The following is an 18,397-nucleotide window of genomic DNA, read 5'->3' on the forward strand; positions in this document are numbered from 1 at the left end:
GAAGGAAAGCAGAGCCTCAGTGAGAAGCAAGGATCCCCATTCCCAGCTTCACTTAGTCTGTATGTGGGCTGCTATCAGTGCAGTAGGAAACACTTAAGATTACAGTTTTAGGCAGAAATAAACCTGTATAAAGGACAAGTTTCTTGCTAAAACTGAACTGTGTGTAATGAGACACAGGAGTGCACTGAAAAGAACGAGCTGTGAAAGGAATAAACAGTTAAAATCATGACAAAAGGCCGAACAGCTTGGGAAAGACGAAGAAAAACGTGATGTAAAGGCACAGCGATTGCTCACAGAGAGTAAAGCGATCTGCTTGAAATGCACACACATGAGAAGCCCTGGGCACCGCTGCTGCTGTTTGCACAGTTTACGGTTGCTTTGCAAACTTCACATCTCCCTTTCAAGTCTTCCTGCGAGCGGCAGCGATTCCCCCCAAGCTGCCGCTGCGCTCCGGCTGCTGTACCGCCCGCGACCGGAGGGGGGCGCTGCGGCCCCTGCGCTCCCGTCTGTCCTGCAGGCGAAAAGATGGGTATATAGAGAGTACATAGGGAGATGTGTGCGGCATAAAATAGCTGCCCGTTCCTGGCATTTTCATTCCTGCTTATGTCTTTGGGGGTCTGTTGGTCCATCTGAGCTCCGGTGGGGCAGAGCAGAGCAAGGCTGTGTGTCTGACCTGGAGCTGGCTCTGCTGAGAGGGGCCCGGTGGGTTTTTCTGTATTCACTGAGAAAGAAGAGCAGTACTGCATGAAATAACGCTCTAATCAGAATTCCCTCCTCAGTTAAACTCTCTTTAGATGGACAGTTAATTTATCTCTGTTTAACTGCTGAATCAATCCATCCATCAAAGCTACAAAAGCTAATTAGCTGGAGTCAAAGCAGCAACGGCTTCGATACACAGTAGGGTATGTAATACCTTATAAAATTGCAGCAGGGGATACAAGGTACATTTCCCACATATGCCTTAAAGCTGCCCACAAGGCCCCGGCGGGCACTTCCAGCTGCGATTGGCTTTGGTATGGAGCTGTGAGCAGTGTGGCTGCCAGGACCTTCCTTCCCCTGGCAGAACCCTCCTGGTGCAGCCCCATCCCACCCAGCACTGCCACCATCTCAGGTGATGGAAGCGTATTCCTACAGCTGGACAGCCCTTGAGAAACATGAACCTTGCCTTCATGCTGTCTGTTGAGGTCTCATTGTTGGCAGCTGTTTCTTACCAGAGTATCCTATACGTCTTTATCACTTCTATGACCTATTTTTATCCCTATTCATGTAACTGGAGTAATTATATACTGCTAATCAATGTCTGCTCGGGCATTATGTGCACTATGGTCCATTCGGTGCTAAGGCAGCTCCACTGCATATCTGCATATATACCCATATTAGTCTATCTCTTGTGCTGTCCACAATGAATGTTCACTTTGTCCCACACAGAACACCCTGCAGCAATCCCCAGTGCTCATCACTGAGGCCTGAACCAACCTGATGCAACACCCAATGGAGGTGAGCCCACTCCTTGCCTGCTTTAGTGCTCTGTGCTGCTGAGCACAATCGTTTCATCACGTGGAAGCCCTTGGATCACCATTCTTGTGCACTGTTCAAGGCAGTCACTATAATCATTAAACTCGGTGTCCATTAAATCCTGATAAATTGCTTGATGCTCCATTGGCCGTGCTCTAAGGCAGCATGCAGTCTGTTTTCTTAACACATGTTCCACGTTAACTGTTTTCATTGACTATGAATCCATAAAAATACATGTGGAACAGAGAGTACACAGTACAGTCATGTCTGTCTGACTCCTTCCCATTCTAATTGGGTAGCAAAGTCGTTTAATGGAGTCTGTGGAGTCTGTTTAACTACATTCTGCCAGAACAATGCTCTATTCATGTTTTCAACAGAACACTAGTGAGTGGACTAATATCTTTAAACTAGAAAACAAGACTTAATTGGAACAGATGCTGCAAATACCAATGCAAATGGCCAGCTCTCGTGTGATCAAAACCAGGTACAGCCCATTGATTTGTTTTTAATAGCAGCTTTCATTTTTTATTAGCGTACACAGAACTCACTAACACTGCACAAAAAGTCAGGAACAATATTCGGAAAAATCATCTTGTTTAAAACAGACTCAGCGCCGCATTGTTTCTGGCAAGGTGCTATTAAGGAGTTTCCGTTCTCTGTTGGCAGATCACGTTACTGAAGCACTCTTCTTTGCTTCCCTCTCTTAGAATCGGAATAATCCCGGTGATTTTCCTAACCAGCAATCGATGTTTCATTTGATAATCAGTTTAGATGTTCACTTACACGACAAACAGGCCTTTGGGTTAGATTAAACGGTGCCGGTGAGCACGTGTTGGATTGTGAGTCGCTGGCTGTGGGGGCTGCAGAAACCTTTTGTGGTGGCAGTGCTTGGCCTGGGAGGCTCTGAAATGCTCAGGTGAGGATTTGTGAGCTCTGAATAAAGATGGTTTTCTAGAAGCAATGGGCTTTGTCATGAGGATGTCTGAGCTGTTGGATAGCAGCAGGAGTATCAAAGAGTAGAGCAGGGAGGCATTCCTTGCAGAGCACCTGGCACTTGTAAATATTTGTTGGCCTTTTTATGAAGGCAAATATTTTGCTCACTGCAGTTTGTATCCATACATGTGCATCTCTGTGTTTGTCGCTGCTGTCCCAGCACAAGGTGCAGCTCTAAGCTGACTCCTGGTAGGCAGAGGCAGCCCTATGGGGCAGCGGGTGGTGGGATGGAGATGGGAAGAGGAGAGGTGAGAGCTGGCAGTGCAGCCATACACTCCTTGCTTCCCACAGGGCCCCTGCAGCACTCAGCAGAGACAGAACCCTGGCACTTTTTGCCCCATCAGGTGTGTTGAAAAGCTGCGACATTTGAGAAGGGCTGAGGATTGACTTGATGAAAAAGGGCTTTGCTGGAGACCTACCACAGTGCAGGCAGGTGGGGAGAGGGGCTGGTGGGCTCAGAGGGGTGTCCCAGTGGGGTTCTGGGTTGAATTTGGCATCCTGAGGAGAAGGAGGGCTTGTCACTCATCTCTGCTTGTCAAGGCACAGAAGGGCAGTGTGCTCAGCCAGGTGGGGACGTTGGCAATGGGAGCAATGGGAATCTCCTCCTGCCTTAACTGAGGTTCTGTACTCCCAAGGACTCAGTGCACAGCACACTGTCACCGCCCAGAGCACTGCAGCCGCTGCAGGAGGACTTTTCTCATGTCATCCTATTAGCCCTTCCCGGCTGGTGTCTTAGCCTGTGACAGCCTAAGCTGAGAAGAGTCTAAATCTACCTTGGGAAATGTGCTCATCTTTTCTCCCAAACCACTTCCTTCTCTCACCAGGAACTGGAGTGCAACCAGCCAACCACACCTGAGCAACAACCGCTTTGAAATACAAGTGAGAGTGTCGGCAGGGCTGGAGAATAGGAACACCAGAGCCTGGGGAGACACAGGGAAGGAAGGTGCTGGAAAGCCGAGTGTCAGCAGCAGAGAGTCGGACCCAGCTGCTGGATGGCTGGATTCCCAAAGCTGGACCAGTGAGGTTCGATTCATGCAGTGCTGAAAGGAGCCCAGATTTCTCGAGTTGTCTTAGTGGTTGCACTCTGATCCCAGACGGGAGGATAATAAGGTTATAAATGATTTACTGCCATACAGTATATGTTATGGGAGGTTTATAGAGATCAAATCGCACACTGAGCTGGAAAATCCTCTCCATTGTTGAGGCAGTACCGTGGCTGCTGTTGGCAGTAGCACATTAATGGCATGTGAGGGAGTTTGCCTTATTCAAACAATAGTGTAGGCATTATAATTTAATTACTGCCATAATTAGGGCAGTTTTCTCAGAAGAAAACAGCCGTAAGTGGGAAAAAAAAGGCACAGAGTTTATTTCTGAGCTGCGTTTAATGAAGGACTCCCCATCCTTTCTGTAAGGAATCTTCTGTGCTATGCTGGATTTTATTAATGGTGGAACAGAAGACTTTTCCTTTCCACTCCTTGCATCCTGGAGTTGGAGGAGATTTCCTCCCGTGTGTCTCTATTCCTGACATTCAGTGCCCTCCTGACATAGATTTTCTGAGCCAAATCAAGTTGTGTTTGCTTGGAGTGAGGGGGAAATGCATTTTTGGGGAAGGAAAATCTCCAGGTTGGGAAGAGAAAACTCAGTAAACGTTCAGTGTTACGAATACAGGAGGACAAGCAGCAGGCACATTGAATACAAGGCACGGGAGCAAAGTGCTTCTTGACCCGTGGCCCAGGAGGCAGCAACTTGAAGTTCATCTCTGCTTCAGTGCCAGGATCCAGCAGGGCAGCGTGGCGATCGTCCCACAGAGAGTCACACGGTTTCCCTTTGATGTACATAAGGACTCCCTTTCATTTGTTTATTTTCACTGTCAAATGATTTCACTTAGTCCCTTGTGCAAGCCAGATACCGCAGGATATCATCACATTCGGTAAACAAGGAAGTGGAACCTGACTCCTGAATGACAGTAAATGAAGTGATTTGCCAGTCAGCAGGGGCTGAGTTCCATCCGTGCTGGACTTTACTCAGGCGATGCCATCCCAGCCCTTCAGCTGGGTGTGTGCTGGGTGTTTCAGTTGTGTGTGTGATCTGGGGACACTAGTGATTGCTGTGGAATATTGGTGTCAGAAGAACATCTGTATCTTTCATTGCTTTCTACCTTTGTGAATCGGAAGGGTATTATGAGGAGGGGGTAGTTCAGAATACACCTCTTGGCTGCAAAGTGCAGTGCAAGGTCAAAGTTATTATGGCACCCACAACGCTGCTGATGACAACACAACAGATTTTCCCTAATGAAGTTCTCAATTGCTCGTGACTTTTCGCTCAGTTGGACTATTTCTGAACTCATCCATCTGCATTAGGTGCTTTTCCAGTTTCCATGGCAACGGGGCAGTTCATCATCTTTAACATATCTGGCCTTACAGTATCTTACAGAGGGAAATACTGTGTCCATTTTATAAACGTGCAGCCAGAGCTGTGGGGAACCAAGTGATTTGCCCAGGGTTACAGAGTTCACCTGCAGCCGAATAGGGTAAGAACATTGCTTTCCTGGCTTCCAAGAAAATGCTGTGACTGCCAGGCTGTCCTTTCCCAGGGAGGTATTTGCTGTATCAGATCAACACCAGCTGAAGGTTGTTTCCCAAATGTTCTTTTTCTCAGACTCGGAAAAAGAGACTTGCAGAGAGGTTGGAGTTTGAGTGGTACTGAGCAGGGTGAGTAATGAAACAAGAAATCAAAACTTGCAAGTAATTTATTCAGCAGAAATGCCAGCCACATTCTTTGGATAAATAACTCGCAATGAATAATTCAACCAGTGTCATCACTACAGGGCATAGGAACAGGAATGTTTTTGAATCATTTGGCCTTTTTCTTTATGTAAATCCAAGCCAAACGTCCAGATTCAGCCCCTGTCGTGTTCCAACTCTGGATCTGGATCTGGTCTTCACTCTGAAATCTGAAGAAACCCCACGAATTTGGAACCTCGCAGGATAAAATTCAAATCTGCCCTTCAAAGAAAAAAAATGCATCTGTAGCCTCCAAAGCTTGTGAAAATAGCAAAACATTGAAAGCCATTGAGGAATCCTGGATTAACACAGCACACAGAGCAGGGAAAAGGCTGGTGGCCTTTGGAACAACTTCTCACATTAATTTTCTTCCAATGCTGACAGCTTTGATTTATTGCCTTTAGGCTGGTTAGAAAACACCCAGACATGAGGGAAGCCAAGAGTTATGGAAAGCAAAGAAAATATGGTAAACGTGGTGATGAATAGCACTGGTAGACTGACAAACACTGCTCTGCGCTCCTGCTGCCCCCGGGCACTGTCTCAGGGTGAAGATGGGAACAGAGGTTTTGTTTGCACTTTCACTAGTCCTGCCTTCCCTTCTAATATGTAGAATATCCTGCTAGAGATCCCATGGGAATCGTGGTTGTGTTGATTTTCTATCAGTTGGATGCCAGCTGGAGCACCAGCCAAGGGAAAACGAAAGGAAGAAACGTGCAGCAGTTGGGAAAGTTCTTTAGATGATTTTGTTGTGAGAACCCGGTGCAGTGATTCCTTGCCTCTCCTCTGGCTCTCAGCCATGGCCACAGGGGCTCCGTGTCTGCATTTGCACTGCAGCTCCTCCAGCACCATCTTCCGCAGCTCCTGTCTGTTCCTTCTGCTCTTTGAGATGCTGAGCACACAAGGACACAACTGGTGGCAGCACGTAGGGATGGATCAGGTCAATGAGCCAAGAGTGGGGAGTAGCAGACTGACAAATACAAGACACGAGAGCATTGTGCTGGTGCACAGCCAGCATTGCTTGCAAGGGTTCCTTCCTTAGAAATCACATCGATGTGTTACTTCTCACAGAACTTGGGAAGATCAGTTGGTTTCTAGTAGGTTGCTGAAACTGTTTGCTGTTCGGTGCTCCCTTTTGGCTCTATCAGATTCATGTTTACAGAACCACACCAAAACGGACCAAATAACCGAGGAACAAAACATGGTGAGAGTTGTCTTTAATCTCATCAATGGCTTTAAATATTTAGAAAGCGCAGTGCAAACATCTGAAGAGAAATCAGTGTGCATGCTCTCTGTGTTTGGAGCTGCTGGGATCTACAGGCACAGAGCTGATGTTTCAGACTTTCCACAGTTATATATGCTCGTGTCATTACAGCTCTTCCCTCAGCCCAAATTGCTGGCACAGCGTCCTGAAATGTTTCTCATTAGTAAACTTTTCATAACCTCTAAAACTGCAACAACTGTAGAACGAAGCATACCGGGATGCCAGCTGGAGCTGGCACTTGGCGCGGGGCTCTCCGCTCTGTTTGCTTAGCTGGATGTGAAGGATGTTCCGGACCAACTAGCAGGACATGTGACTGAGTTTTGACCTAAACCACTGGCTCGGTTCCAGAGATCTTGCATACTTCATGGGAATGCTTTCCACTTGTTGCTTTCATACCTCAGACGCAGCTTTTAACAATTTGAGCATAAACCCGAGCCCAGCAGCCATCGGAATATACAGTTAGAAGTAATGGCACTTGGCTATGGAAAGTAAGGACGAGATTCCAGAGCGGCTCAGGATGCGTTTAGTGCTGAGTTAACAGTGTTCCAAGGGTAGAGCTCTGCTTGTTCTTTTCTTTCCTGTCTCAAAATCCCAGCATCTCTGCTGTCTTTTGTGAAGGCTCTGATACGGGTGGATCTGGAGAACCACCCTTGGTCTGGCTAAGGAAACTTTCATAGGATCATGGAATTGCTCAGGTTGGAAAAGACCTTAAAGATCATCAAGTCCAACCACAGTTCCCTTCCTCCCTTAATTCCTCATGGGCAGCCTGTAGGAGCAGGAGCTCTGTGGCCTCAGCTTTGCCATTTCCCCAGGAAGGGTTCATTTGTGGCTGAGTGATTGGAGCTCAGCTTGGTGAAATTGTGTTACCTGATTCACTTTCCTGAGCTTTTCATTTTCAAATGACCGAGACTATTTATTTTAAACGTATTAATTTTCAACCCCAAGACTTTTATGTATGCATAATTTATATCATTCCTCGCTGTAGCTCTTATTTTTTTTCCTTTTCCCCAATGTGGAAAATAGCGTGTGAAGTCCGAGTAGTCCTCAGATGCTGAATTCCAAATTGTCTGAATTAACTCTGAATCCCAGTGGGTTCCACACCTCCCCAGTTGTTCATCACTTGCAGGGTTTATAGCATTTTAGATGTTACCATTAAATCCAGGCACCCCCAGAGATACCAGCGAGACTTGGTGAGCCTAAAGAGTAGAGGAGCATGACTGAGTCCTCAGAGCCATTCCAATTTAGCAGCGTAGTAATTTAAGTCTCCTTTAAATGGGCAACGAGTTGTAATTTTTTATACATTTTATAATTTGTTTACAATTTCACTTCCCTCCCTTGAATACCTTTTAGGAATTAGAAAATGAATGTGTTTTCCCTCTGCTTAGACTCTTTTTTTTTCTATTTAGCGAACATTGATTTTACTCCCCCGGTGCTTTTGTTCATTGCCAAAATTAACACCTCTGTTCAGCATTGCTTTCCAAAGGGCCTGGAAATGTTCTGGGGCCATTAATGGGGTTGGGCTACACTCTCTCCTTCCCGGTGTCTGTCAGCACAGTGGAGGTGCCCTCATGGCATGGATGAAAGGAAGAGCTGACCAAAGCCTTTTGGATGAGCAGTTATGTGCTCCTCCAAAACCTTCCCTTCCTGCAGGCTGAGCCCACCTCCAACACAGAGCTCAGAGGGCACCTGGGATGAGAGGGAATGGCCTTAAGTTGTGCTGGATTAGGTTGGGAAGTAGGAAACGTTTCTTCTCCAAAGGAGTGATGAGGCAGCGGCACGGCTGCTCTGCCACGTGGGGGAGTCCCCATCCCTGGGGGTGCTTAGTGTGGAGATATGGCACTGAGGGATGAGGGCAGTGGGCACGTTGGGTTGGCTTTGGACTCGATGGTCCTGTTTCCAACCTTCCTGATCCTATGGTTCTGTGATCAGGCCTGATCTGCACGTACCCAGTTCAGTGCTGGTTGCAAGCATGGGAAGCCATGCTGCACATCGAGGATCTGCAGGGAGGACTGAAGAGGAGGGTTTGGGCCATGTGGTGCCCATAAAAATGGATGCAAAACGTTTCTGAAGTGTATGAAATCTGCAGATAGTTGTTCTGTGTTTCAAAAGTGTTGAATATATGTGTGTATATATATATATATATAGAAAAAAAGCTCAACAGGAGTTTAAATAAACACAGGCAAGCGAGTCAGCAAGAAGATATAAAATCATCAGGAAAGGCTGAGTTTGTTTTAATATGGGGATTACTGTAAACACCAGGAGTGCATGGTAACAATTTGTAGCCCATATGTTTTGAAATATCATAACTGGTGTCAATAAACACATTAAAATTCAACTTCAAAGAGCATTGTGGATATTTGGAGTGTCACGAAGACCTTGCGAAACAGGGATTTTGGATGGAAACAAGTATGGGAGCAATCAAATACAGCTCCTATGTGAAGAAAGGGGTCTTGTCGAGTTGTTAGAGCTAAGCATCTGTGATGGTGATTACTGCTTCTTGCTGGCTGGGAGCTCGCTCTGCCCCTGATTCCTTTCACTCTCTCCCTGGCCTTCTACCCCTGTGTGCACTGAGCCACCAATTGAGGGTTATAGGGCATGGAGAAGGGTGGACACCTTCCCTTGTCCGTCCCCCATATGGTGGTATTCTGAACATAAGGTTTGTGTTGCTTCCTGGATCCTTCCTCCAGCTTGTAGGAAATTAGGAAAGAAAAAGTGGGGAAGATCCCAAAATAATCTGGCGTGGCAAAGCAGGGAGAGGAGCATCTCAGCCAGTGCCTGGTCCTGCTTGCATCTCTCTTCTGCTGGTGACCCTAGAAGGTTTTTATTCCTGCCACTATAGATGCTACACATGTGTGGTTTGCATGGGCACAGACTGAGTGAGCTGATCCTTCTCCCTCTGGTTTTACCGCAGGGAAATGGGGACCTTCCTGAGCGCACCACAGCCCGGCCTGGATCACACAAAGGACTCGTATGGAGGAGGATGGAGCCCAGCAGTGACATGATGCAGCAAAGCACGAGGGCATGCTTGAGCCAGTAAGTGCAAGTACATGCTCAGCATTGATGTATAAAGCAAGCAAGAATGGCCCCAAACCAGCATGTTTTGCTATCTCTGGGCTTTTGCAACACAGTGTTTCTTCTGCAAGGGCAGCTCACAGAGCTTCTGCTGAGCACAGGCAGCAGTTTCACTCTATCACAAACCCTATAGCAACAAAGTTGACTCCCACATACCCTTTTTAAAGCAATTTATGACAGAGGCAATAGGAGGGAGCAGAGCAGCATCCCCGCACCTAGGTTCAACGGCCATTTAATGATCACAGTGAATATTCCCCTGTTTTAATACCAAACATCGTGTTCCAAACGGAGTGCTTCCCTGCAAGCCTCAGGCAGGCCATGCAGGACTAAATGGGGCTTCCAGAGTGATGAATATAGCAGCGTCTTAAGTGATTAGGACACCTGTTGACATTAATATAGAAGCATGCATGAAAACAAGTGTGCCACGCTGAAATATATGTACACAAATATTAAAAGGATTAGAGAAATTGCTAAAATGGATAGTGTGGCGTTTAACGCCAGCATGTCTGGAATCCAGGCAGGATGGAAATAACACACACTGAGCTGCTCCCTTGTTTTCCTCTTTAGTGGTTCATCTGGGGTGTAAGCGCCGTACGAGGGGATCATTTGCTTGCATTTAACATTTCTGTTTAAAGTATGCCTTTGTTTGGAATCTGCCTCTGATTCATAACCACCTTCCTTTAGCAGCTGGCACCTCTGCCATGCAAGCTGCAAGAAAAAGTAATTAAATTTAATAGAAGCCACCCTGGCTTTGAAGCTGCCCTGGATTAAGAGCCACAAGGAGAAGCAATTAAACTGCAGCAGCCAAGGGTTCGATCTGAAGTTATATAGTGACTTATTTTCTTGAGAGGAAATTTTCTCTGTAAGTGGATTTGGATTGTCAAAGCCAATTGGATTCAAAAGCATAGAAACTTCCTTCGGTGGGAAATTTGGTCCTGAAGCAAAAGGAAAAAATAACGAGAGGCAAAATGGGGATCGGTTGTGAGGATCCAGGAGGTTTGTAACCCTTTTTCAGATTGTTCCATTGAAGAGCAGAGTGCTGAAGGGAAAGGGAAGCATGCAAGGAGGACAGCTGCGTGCCTGTGTGTTTGCAGGCAGGTCAGCTTAGCAGCAGCCTGGCACAGAGATTCGTTAGGGGAAGGGATTCCTTCTCACCAAATAGTGTGACAAGCGTGTCTTAAAGCTGATGGGAATTCCTAATCCAGCAAGAGCCAGAGATTATTTTTCTCTTCTGTGTTTTTTTTTACCAAAAATAAAGTCTTTAAATTAAGCAGCAGGGATAGAAAAAAGGACTTCAGGATGCCATGGGCAGTGCTCAACATAGTTCTGCCTATTTAAAAGTCTTTTTCAGGGGCTTCCTATAAAAGATCAGAAAGCTTCACTAAAAAACGCCTTATTCCAGTGCAAATGTCCTGCACAAAAGCAAACCAGCAATGCAGTTAGCACCTGTAGGCAGGCAAAACTGTCCTAATCTTCACCAGCTCTTGGAATTACATGTAAGTAGCTAAGCCATGGTACATGTGAAGCCTTCAATTGTTGCCATAAATGTACTTTGCAATACCTGCCCTTCTGAGAAACAGATGCTGTGAGGCTCAGTATGGGGATACCTTTGATGGTCCGTGATCTATGGATGGGACTTGGCGAATGGGTGTTCCCCTGGCTGGAGTTGTGGCACAGCTGCCACAGCCATTTCAAAGGAAGTGTCTGGAATGCTGTATCTTGCAGGGAAATATTATTCTATCACTGGCCTTTATGAGGTAGCTGGGGGCAGACATGCCCACCCCCACGCTGCACACCCCCAAGGAGGCCGCCCTGGCAACGGTGACCACCCTTTAAAAGGCTGAAAACACTGAATAAAACAGACAAAAGCTGCCAGTGAGCTGCTCTGGGGGGGCGTCAACTCTGTGAGGAATGTTTGACCCCGGTGTTTTGGATGTCCCAGCAGTAATCTTTGACAATGGGTCTGGATTGTGCAAGGCGGGGATCGCAGGTGACGGTGGCCCAAGGTCAGTTATCACATCCATCGTTGGCCGCTCAAGAGTCAAATCTGCAATGCTGGGAGCTGGGATGAAAGAATACTACGTAGGAGAAGAAGCTCAGTCCAAAAGAGGGATCCTGACTTTGAATTATCCCATTGACCACGGCATTGTTACATGCTGGGAGGACATGGAAAGGATCTGGAGACATGTCTATGAGTACGAGCTGAGGGTGAAAGCCAGCGAAAGGCCCGTGCTGCTCACAGAACCCCCCCTCAACCCTCTGCAGAACCGGGAAAAAATGACAGAGATCATGTTTGAGGGCTTCATGGTGCCCGCCATGTACGTCGCAGTCCAGGCTGCGTTGGCCCTCTACGCATCAGCCCGCACCACCGGCATAGTTCTGGACAGCGGGGACGGCGTCACCCACACCGTCCCCATTTACGAGGGGTACTGCCTGCCCCATGCTGTCTCCAGGCTGGATATCGCTGGCCGGGATATCACTGAGTATTTTATGAGGCTCCTTTTGGAGAGCGGATACTCTTTTGTTAGCACTGCTGAAAGGGAAATCGTGAAAGATATCAAAGAGAAGCTGTGCTATGTGGCTTTAGATCCCAATCTGGAAATGAAAGCAGGTCCAGAAGAGATCATGAAAGAATACAGATTACCTGACAGCAACATCATTCAGATAGGCAGCCAGCTCTTTCGTGCACCAGAGACCCTTTTTGTACCTGCAAACGTTGGCATTGAAGCAGCTGGTGTGCACAAAATGCTCTTCAACAGCGTCACAAAGTGCGACATCGATGTGCGCAGGGATCTGTATGGCAACGTGCTGCTCTCGGGAGGCTCCACGCTCTTCCCTGGCCTGGAGGAGCGTATCCTGAAGGAGATGCACCTGCAGGTGCCTGTGGGAATGCTCGTGAAAATCATTGCCCCCCCCGAGAGGAAGTACAGCGTGTGGGTCGGGGCCTCCATCCTCTCCTGCCTGACCTCCTTCAAGCCAATGTGGATCACCGTGAGGGACTATGGGGATTTTGGGGCAGCTGTCGTCCACCGGAAATGCTGTTAAGGAGAACATCAGACCGAGAGGATGTCTTCATAGCAAAGCATGAGCAACAAGGGCTGACTGAGCAGAAGGGGGCTAAAACTGCTGCGCATTTCCTGGCTGACAAATCCCTTATGGAAATAAAACACGAAATCATTGGTAACCAGGGCTTTGACTCCTTCTTACTGCTTATCTTCTCCGAGGCAAGCGCTGTTCATATGCCTCACCATTTCTTCCCTTCCCTTTCCTCACAGTCACAGGGATGCAGTGGTTCCCAGCTGACACACCGCTCTCTGGGAGTCACTTGGGGAGAAGTGCACCTCCTCTGCTGGAGGTTCTTCCCTCTGAGCTCTTTGCAGTATCTGGGTTTTTCTATTCTAAAGTTAGATTGCGTGTTATTTCTAACCTCATTGAAAATGTTTCCTTTTGAAGCCCAGCAAACCCCCAAACAGAATCCAAATATAAATCAATGCAAATGCAATTACTGTAGCCAACCCTCCTCTGTGCCTGAGGGCCTGAAAAAAGTCATTGATTCTCTGCTGCAATTTATCAGGGAAGTGTGAACACCCAGATTCCCTCCCAAGCACCCACTGCAGATGCCACCGTGGGCTTTGTGAGCTCGGTGGGGCCGTGCCCTGTTGTGATGCAGGGACAGAATGCCGTGGTGCTGCCGGGTGCCCAGCAGTGCTGCTCAGCCTGTGCACAATGTCAGGTACGGCGGCAGATGGGACCCCGGTGGTAGTTTTTGACAATGGCTCTGGGCAGTGCAAGGCTGGGCTGTCAGGGGAGCAGGCACCTCGTTCGGTTATTCCTACCATTGTGGGGTACCCCAGATTCACGTTTGTTATGATTGGGATGAAGCACAGGGACTGGTACGTTGGGGAGGAAGCCCAGTCCAAAAGAGGAATCTTGTCTTTAACTTACCCAATGGAAAACGGAGTGGTGACATCCTGGGACAACATGGAGAAGATCTGGAGGTACCTGTATGAACATGAGCTTGGAGTAAAGCCCAGTGAGGGACCGGTGCTGCTGACCGAGACCCCCCTCAACCCCCCATCCCATCGAGAGAAGATGGCTGAGCTGATGTTTGAGAGCTTCCAGGTGCCCGCGCTCTACGTGGCCCTGCAGGGGCTGGCAGCTCTCCACGCCTGCGCCCGCACCACCGGCATGGTGCTGGACAGTGGAGACGGCGTCACCGTCACCGTCCCCATCCATGGAGGCAGATGTCTGCTGCAGGGCGTTACCAGGCTGGATTTTGCAGGCAGAGGGGTCACCAAGTACCTGGCCAGACTCCTCCTCGAGATAGGGCACTCCTTTGTGAGCGCAACAGAGAAGGAGATAGTCAGGGATATGAAGGAGAAGCTGTGCTACGTGGCTTTAGATCCTATCAAAAAAATGAAGCAAAAACCTGAAAATCTGATGTGCGAGTACATGCTCCCTGATGGAAGGACTATCAAAGCAGGAGATCAGCTGTTCCGAGCTCCTGAGGCGCTTTTTGCACCCGAGGAGGTGCAAATCCAAGGAGCAGGAGTGGTGGGGATGATCCTGCAGAGCGCTGCCAAGTGCAGCTCACACATCCGGACGGACGTCCTGAGGAACGTGGTGCTCGCGGGCGGCTCCACTCTTTTCCGAGGTTTCAAGGAGAGGCTCCTGAAGGAACTCCAGGCAGAAATCCCCAGCACAACCCCCATCAAGATCATCTCTCCAAAGAATCGGATACACTCCGTGTGGATCGGCGCCTCGTTGCTCGCCAACTTAACGTCGCTTCGGAGCAGGTGGGTGAGCAGGGAAGACTACAGCGAAGTCGGACCAGCAGTCCTCCGGAGGAAATTCTTTTGAGAAGTATGACCAGGAATTGTCTTAAGTGCCAATCTGAACAGCTGGAGAGCAGTTAATAAATCAGTACAAAAAATAATTGATTTGTAGTAAGTGATTTTATAGCTTAGTAAAGAAAGATCCCTTGTGCATTGGGCTGAAGAAAAGAGTCCTTGTTCAGAGCATTTTTGCTCTCCATGATGTTGGTTTTAATTCTAGGAGCGTGTTGATCCCTGCTAGAACTGCAAACAGTTTGTCAGACTTTTAAACACTTGAACACGAGGCAACTCCAGCCCGTGCCCGGGGGGCTGGCTCCCTGCCACGCACCGTAAACCTCCAAAGAGTGGAAGGAGACCTCAGATGGAGAAATAGAGGGCCCGTGGGGCCTGCTGACCCCTCACCATCGCTTCTAGCAGCTCTGGAGGAGCTCAGAGAGGACTGAGCCTCTATATTTGGCCTTGCTCACAAAGTGGAAGCAAGTGGGCCTGGCTGCTGCAGGCTGAGAGCACCTCCACACCATCCGTGGCCTCACTGTGTGATTTGCTGTGTCACCTCATGTAAAACGTTGCCCACCTGTGGGGTTTAACTAACTTTTTATCATAAGGACCACGTGAGACTTCATTTAGGTGTATAATGCTAAGGTTAGGAACTCATCAGAGGGCACAAGGCGAAGGATGCGTAGTTGGGTTGTGTTCTCAGAGGGTTCCAGAACAAACTCTGGGACTTTGGGCATCCGTGAGAAGGTGGAGGCTGGCACTGGTTCTCCTTGGCTAATGCTGAGCACGTAAGATGATGTTATTTCTCTACAGCTAGAGGAAGTGACAGAATAATCCTGCAAACACTTGCTTGAATTACCAAACAAATCTGCCTTGCTGAACTCAACGAGCATTTTTTGGAGTGCTGAGTGTTCCAAAAGAATAAGCTCAGCTGTGGTAAATGCCTTGACTAAGTGATTGGATTTCCAAAGTGAGTTGTGCCATTCACAACAAAGGTGTGAATCTTCAGCAATGAAATTTGCATTCAAGTAACCTGAAAATGTTGTGTTTACACAACTCATCTTTATCTACATCTGCCAATATATGCACTACATCGAATCAGGCAATAGGAATCTTCTCATTGTTTGTGAAACTGATTAGCACTGTGATGTATGTGTTGTTCAAAAATTGCTTCAAAAACCCCCAAGATGTATCTGAGAACTTGTTGGGTTTGCTCAAGGCCAACGTGCAAGTGGGAAAAGGGAGGAAATCTGCCTTGTGAATTATTCAGCCTCGTGTCTGTCTGCTTTCATTCAGCGCTGGAGGTGAATCTTCAAACTCATTGATGCCCTCTGCTGCCCTGGGACTGATCAGCCATCCCTCTGCTCCCCCCTGCACTTTGAAGAATCACAGTGCTATTTTCCTGTTCTACAAGACGTAACAAGTGCTGTGAATGGGGCCGTGTCCAACCCATACTCAGCTGCTCCCAACCCTGCAGTGCTTCCCCAGCAGAGTGAGCAGAAGAGGAGCGGGAGATGGAAGAGCAGAGAACACAGGCAAGGAGGGGAGAGTGAGCTGTGGGTGACTCCAGAGCCCAAAGCAATGGGCCTGGGGTGAAACACATCTCTTTGCTGCTCCATTTGGGCCCTGCAGCTTCAGAAAGCGGAGTTACACATTGCTGCATCAAATCGATGCAAGTATGCAAAGCGCTTTCAGAGCTGTTATGAAGTCTGAATCAGCAATCTTGGATCTTTCTTCTATTACAGTATGTTACCTTTTAGCAGCCCACTGGATATGTGTAAACAAACGAGGTACAACTGTAGACAGTTTAAGTATTTTACAGCTCACTGACTTCCATATGAGGGGGGATTTGCAGTAACTTAAGTGTTCAGACTCCTGCTCCAATAATCTAATGCAAATACGAATGCAAACAGCAGCGTGCTGGAAAGCAGAGGGAACCCCAGAGAGCGTGCAAGTCAAGGTGGTTGTCAGGAAGGAGGGAAGTGAAGCAGCACAGGCGATAACTGCACAACTGATGCAGACACGAAACGTGTTTGGAGAGTGACACCTAGCAGAGCTGCGTGTGCCTGTAGCAGTGTCACCTTGCAGAGCACAGTGTTGCCCAGCGTAATCCGGGATGGATTCACTGGTACCAAAATGGTTTGACATCGAGGGACCTGGCTCAGCTCCTCGCAGCTGAAAATCATTCAACAAACCGTTATTACGGGTATGGAGCACCCTCAGTATTGGCTTGGCCTGGCTGCTTCCTTTTACCACAGAGACATGACTTTGCTCAAGGGCACACAACAAGATAGCAGACATTGGCATGTGTTCCAGGAGGCTTTTATCAGCCTCTCCAGTCCTTGGTCACCTTGTGCTTCCATCACCACGCAGGGCACTGGGAATTCATTACTCCAGTTAGACTGCATTTTCACATTGAAGATGTGTCAGCGATTGGGGACCGCATTCCTTTCGCCTTCATGGCACAGAAAGTGATCCCTCTGATGGGTCCCTACCCGTCCTCTGGGCACACAGTTCGTGTGAGTGCCTGGGATCTGCCCAGCCTTGGAAAGTAGCTGCAACCTGCTGAAGATCAGAAACACAAAATCACTGGGGAAGTTTGCACTAAGCTCACGTGAGCATCTCAACCTGCTCCCAGTCATTTTGCCCTCCCTCCCTCCCCGTGTCTCATTTAAGTTTCAGTCTAGCAACAGCCCTTTATTTTCTTTTAAATGTCAAACAATTCATCACTTTGCACTTTCCCTATTCCCTGTGAATCTAAAGGTTTTATTGGTATGCAGCAGTGTCAGCCTGGGACAATGCGCGCTGATTACCCAAAACAATGCGGTTCTTGTCACCCTGCCCACGAGCTCTTGAGAAATGCACGAGAGCTCTTGCTTTCCCCCTCTCCTCCCTGTTGTCATCTGCAAAATAATAAGGTCGGGTTCAAATACCCACTAGACAAATAGTTATTATCTGTATTATTCAATCTCCCATCCCCTGCCCTGCTCCGTGCTGGGCTTATGTGAGCACAGCACAGGGATGGTGAGGGATGGACGGGTGGTTCTGAGCACAGCACCAATAGAGCAGAGCCATGCAGAGCCTGGAGCCACCTTGTGTCCCCACGGTGATGCAGGCACTGCACACACACGTGCACCCACACGTGCATCCACACACACTGATTTTATCGAGCCATTCTGTGCAACTATTTTATATATGGACTTTTTTATTATTATCATTATAAATCTGGAAAACTTCGGAGCACTTTTCTTTTTCACAGACAGTGAAGTGAGCATTGCTGAGATTCATTAGTCCCCTTTCCCCTGTGTGTAAACGGATCTCTCTGAGTTTTGCAATGCAAGGGTACACAACCATGAAAAGTGCAGAGGCAGCCAAAAAAAGCATTGTTCTGAACTTGGACGTGTAAAATATTCATATTCAATAATAAAATATATAAAAAAAAAACCCAGCCCTTAATAAAAAATTCAAGGGGTAAAGTCTGCATCGTCGCTCCATCCCCAGGGCTGCAGCAGTTTCCAGACCAGCATGTTCTGTGGGTTTTCACTGCCTTGTTTTACTCGATTAATTCAAAACCAATTCACTCTCAGGCATCCCAGCATTAGGTGCCTAAATTGACTCTGATTTCTCTGAGGGCTGTGTCTCTATGACTACAGGAGCAGCCGGTAGGAGCTGTGGCTGCTCAGGGCACCCAGCATGAAGCCTCGTGGTGGAGGTCCCTGTGCACCAACGGGCAGTCCCAAATGGTTCTAGAAGTAGAAGGATGGGGCAAGGGAGATCCTCCCCTGAGGTTCATATTGGGTTGTAGGAACAATTCCTTCTCAGAAAGAACAGCGATGCAATGTGGCACTGAGGGATGTGGTCAGTGGGCACGGAGCGGTGGGTTGGGGTTGGACTTGGGGATCTCAGAGGTCTTTTGCAACCTTAATGGTTCTGTGATCCTG

The 18,397-nt window shown here is 47.9% G+C and overlaps 2 protein-coding genes across 2 annotated transcripts; both read left to right on the forward strand.

The window, feature by feature from the left end:
• Positions 1-11,535: 11,535 nt before the first annotated feature.
• On the forward strand, positions 11,536-12,669 carry LOC140261153 (actin-1-like). The gene has a single exon (XM_072354296.1). The coding sequence runs from the start codon at positions 11,536-11,538 to the stop codon at positions 12,667-12,669; it is 1,134 nt and encodes a 377-aa protein (XP_072210397.1).
• Positions 12,670-13,350: 681 nt separating this feature from the next.
• LOC140261169 (actin-1-like) lies at positions 13,351-14,484 on the forward strand. The gene has a single exon (XM_072354335.1). It carries the CDS (start codon positions 13,351-13,353, stop codon positions 14,482-14,484), a length of 1,134 nt encoding a protein of 377 aa, XP_072210436.1.
• The last annotated feature ends 3,913 nt before the right edge of the window (positions 14,485-18,397 follow it).

The sequence above is a fragment of the Excalfactoria chinensis genome, chromosome 20 (genome assembly GCF_039878825.1).
Source record: "Excalfactoria chinensis isolate bCotChi1 chromosome 20, bCotChi1.hap2, whole genome shotgun sequence".
NCBI lineage: Eukaryota > Metazoa > Chordata > Aves > Galliformes > Phasianidae > Excalfactoria > Excalfactoria chinensis.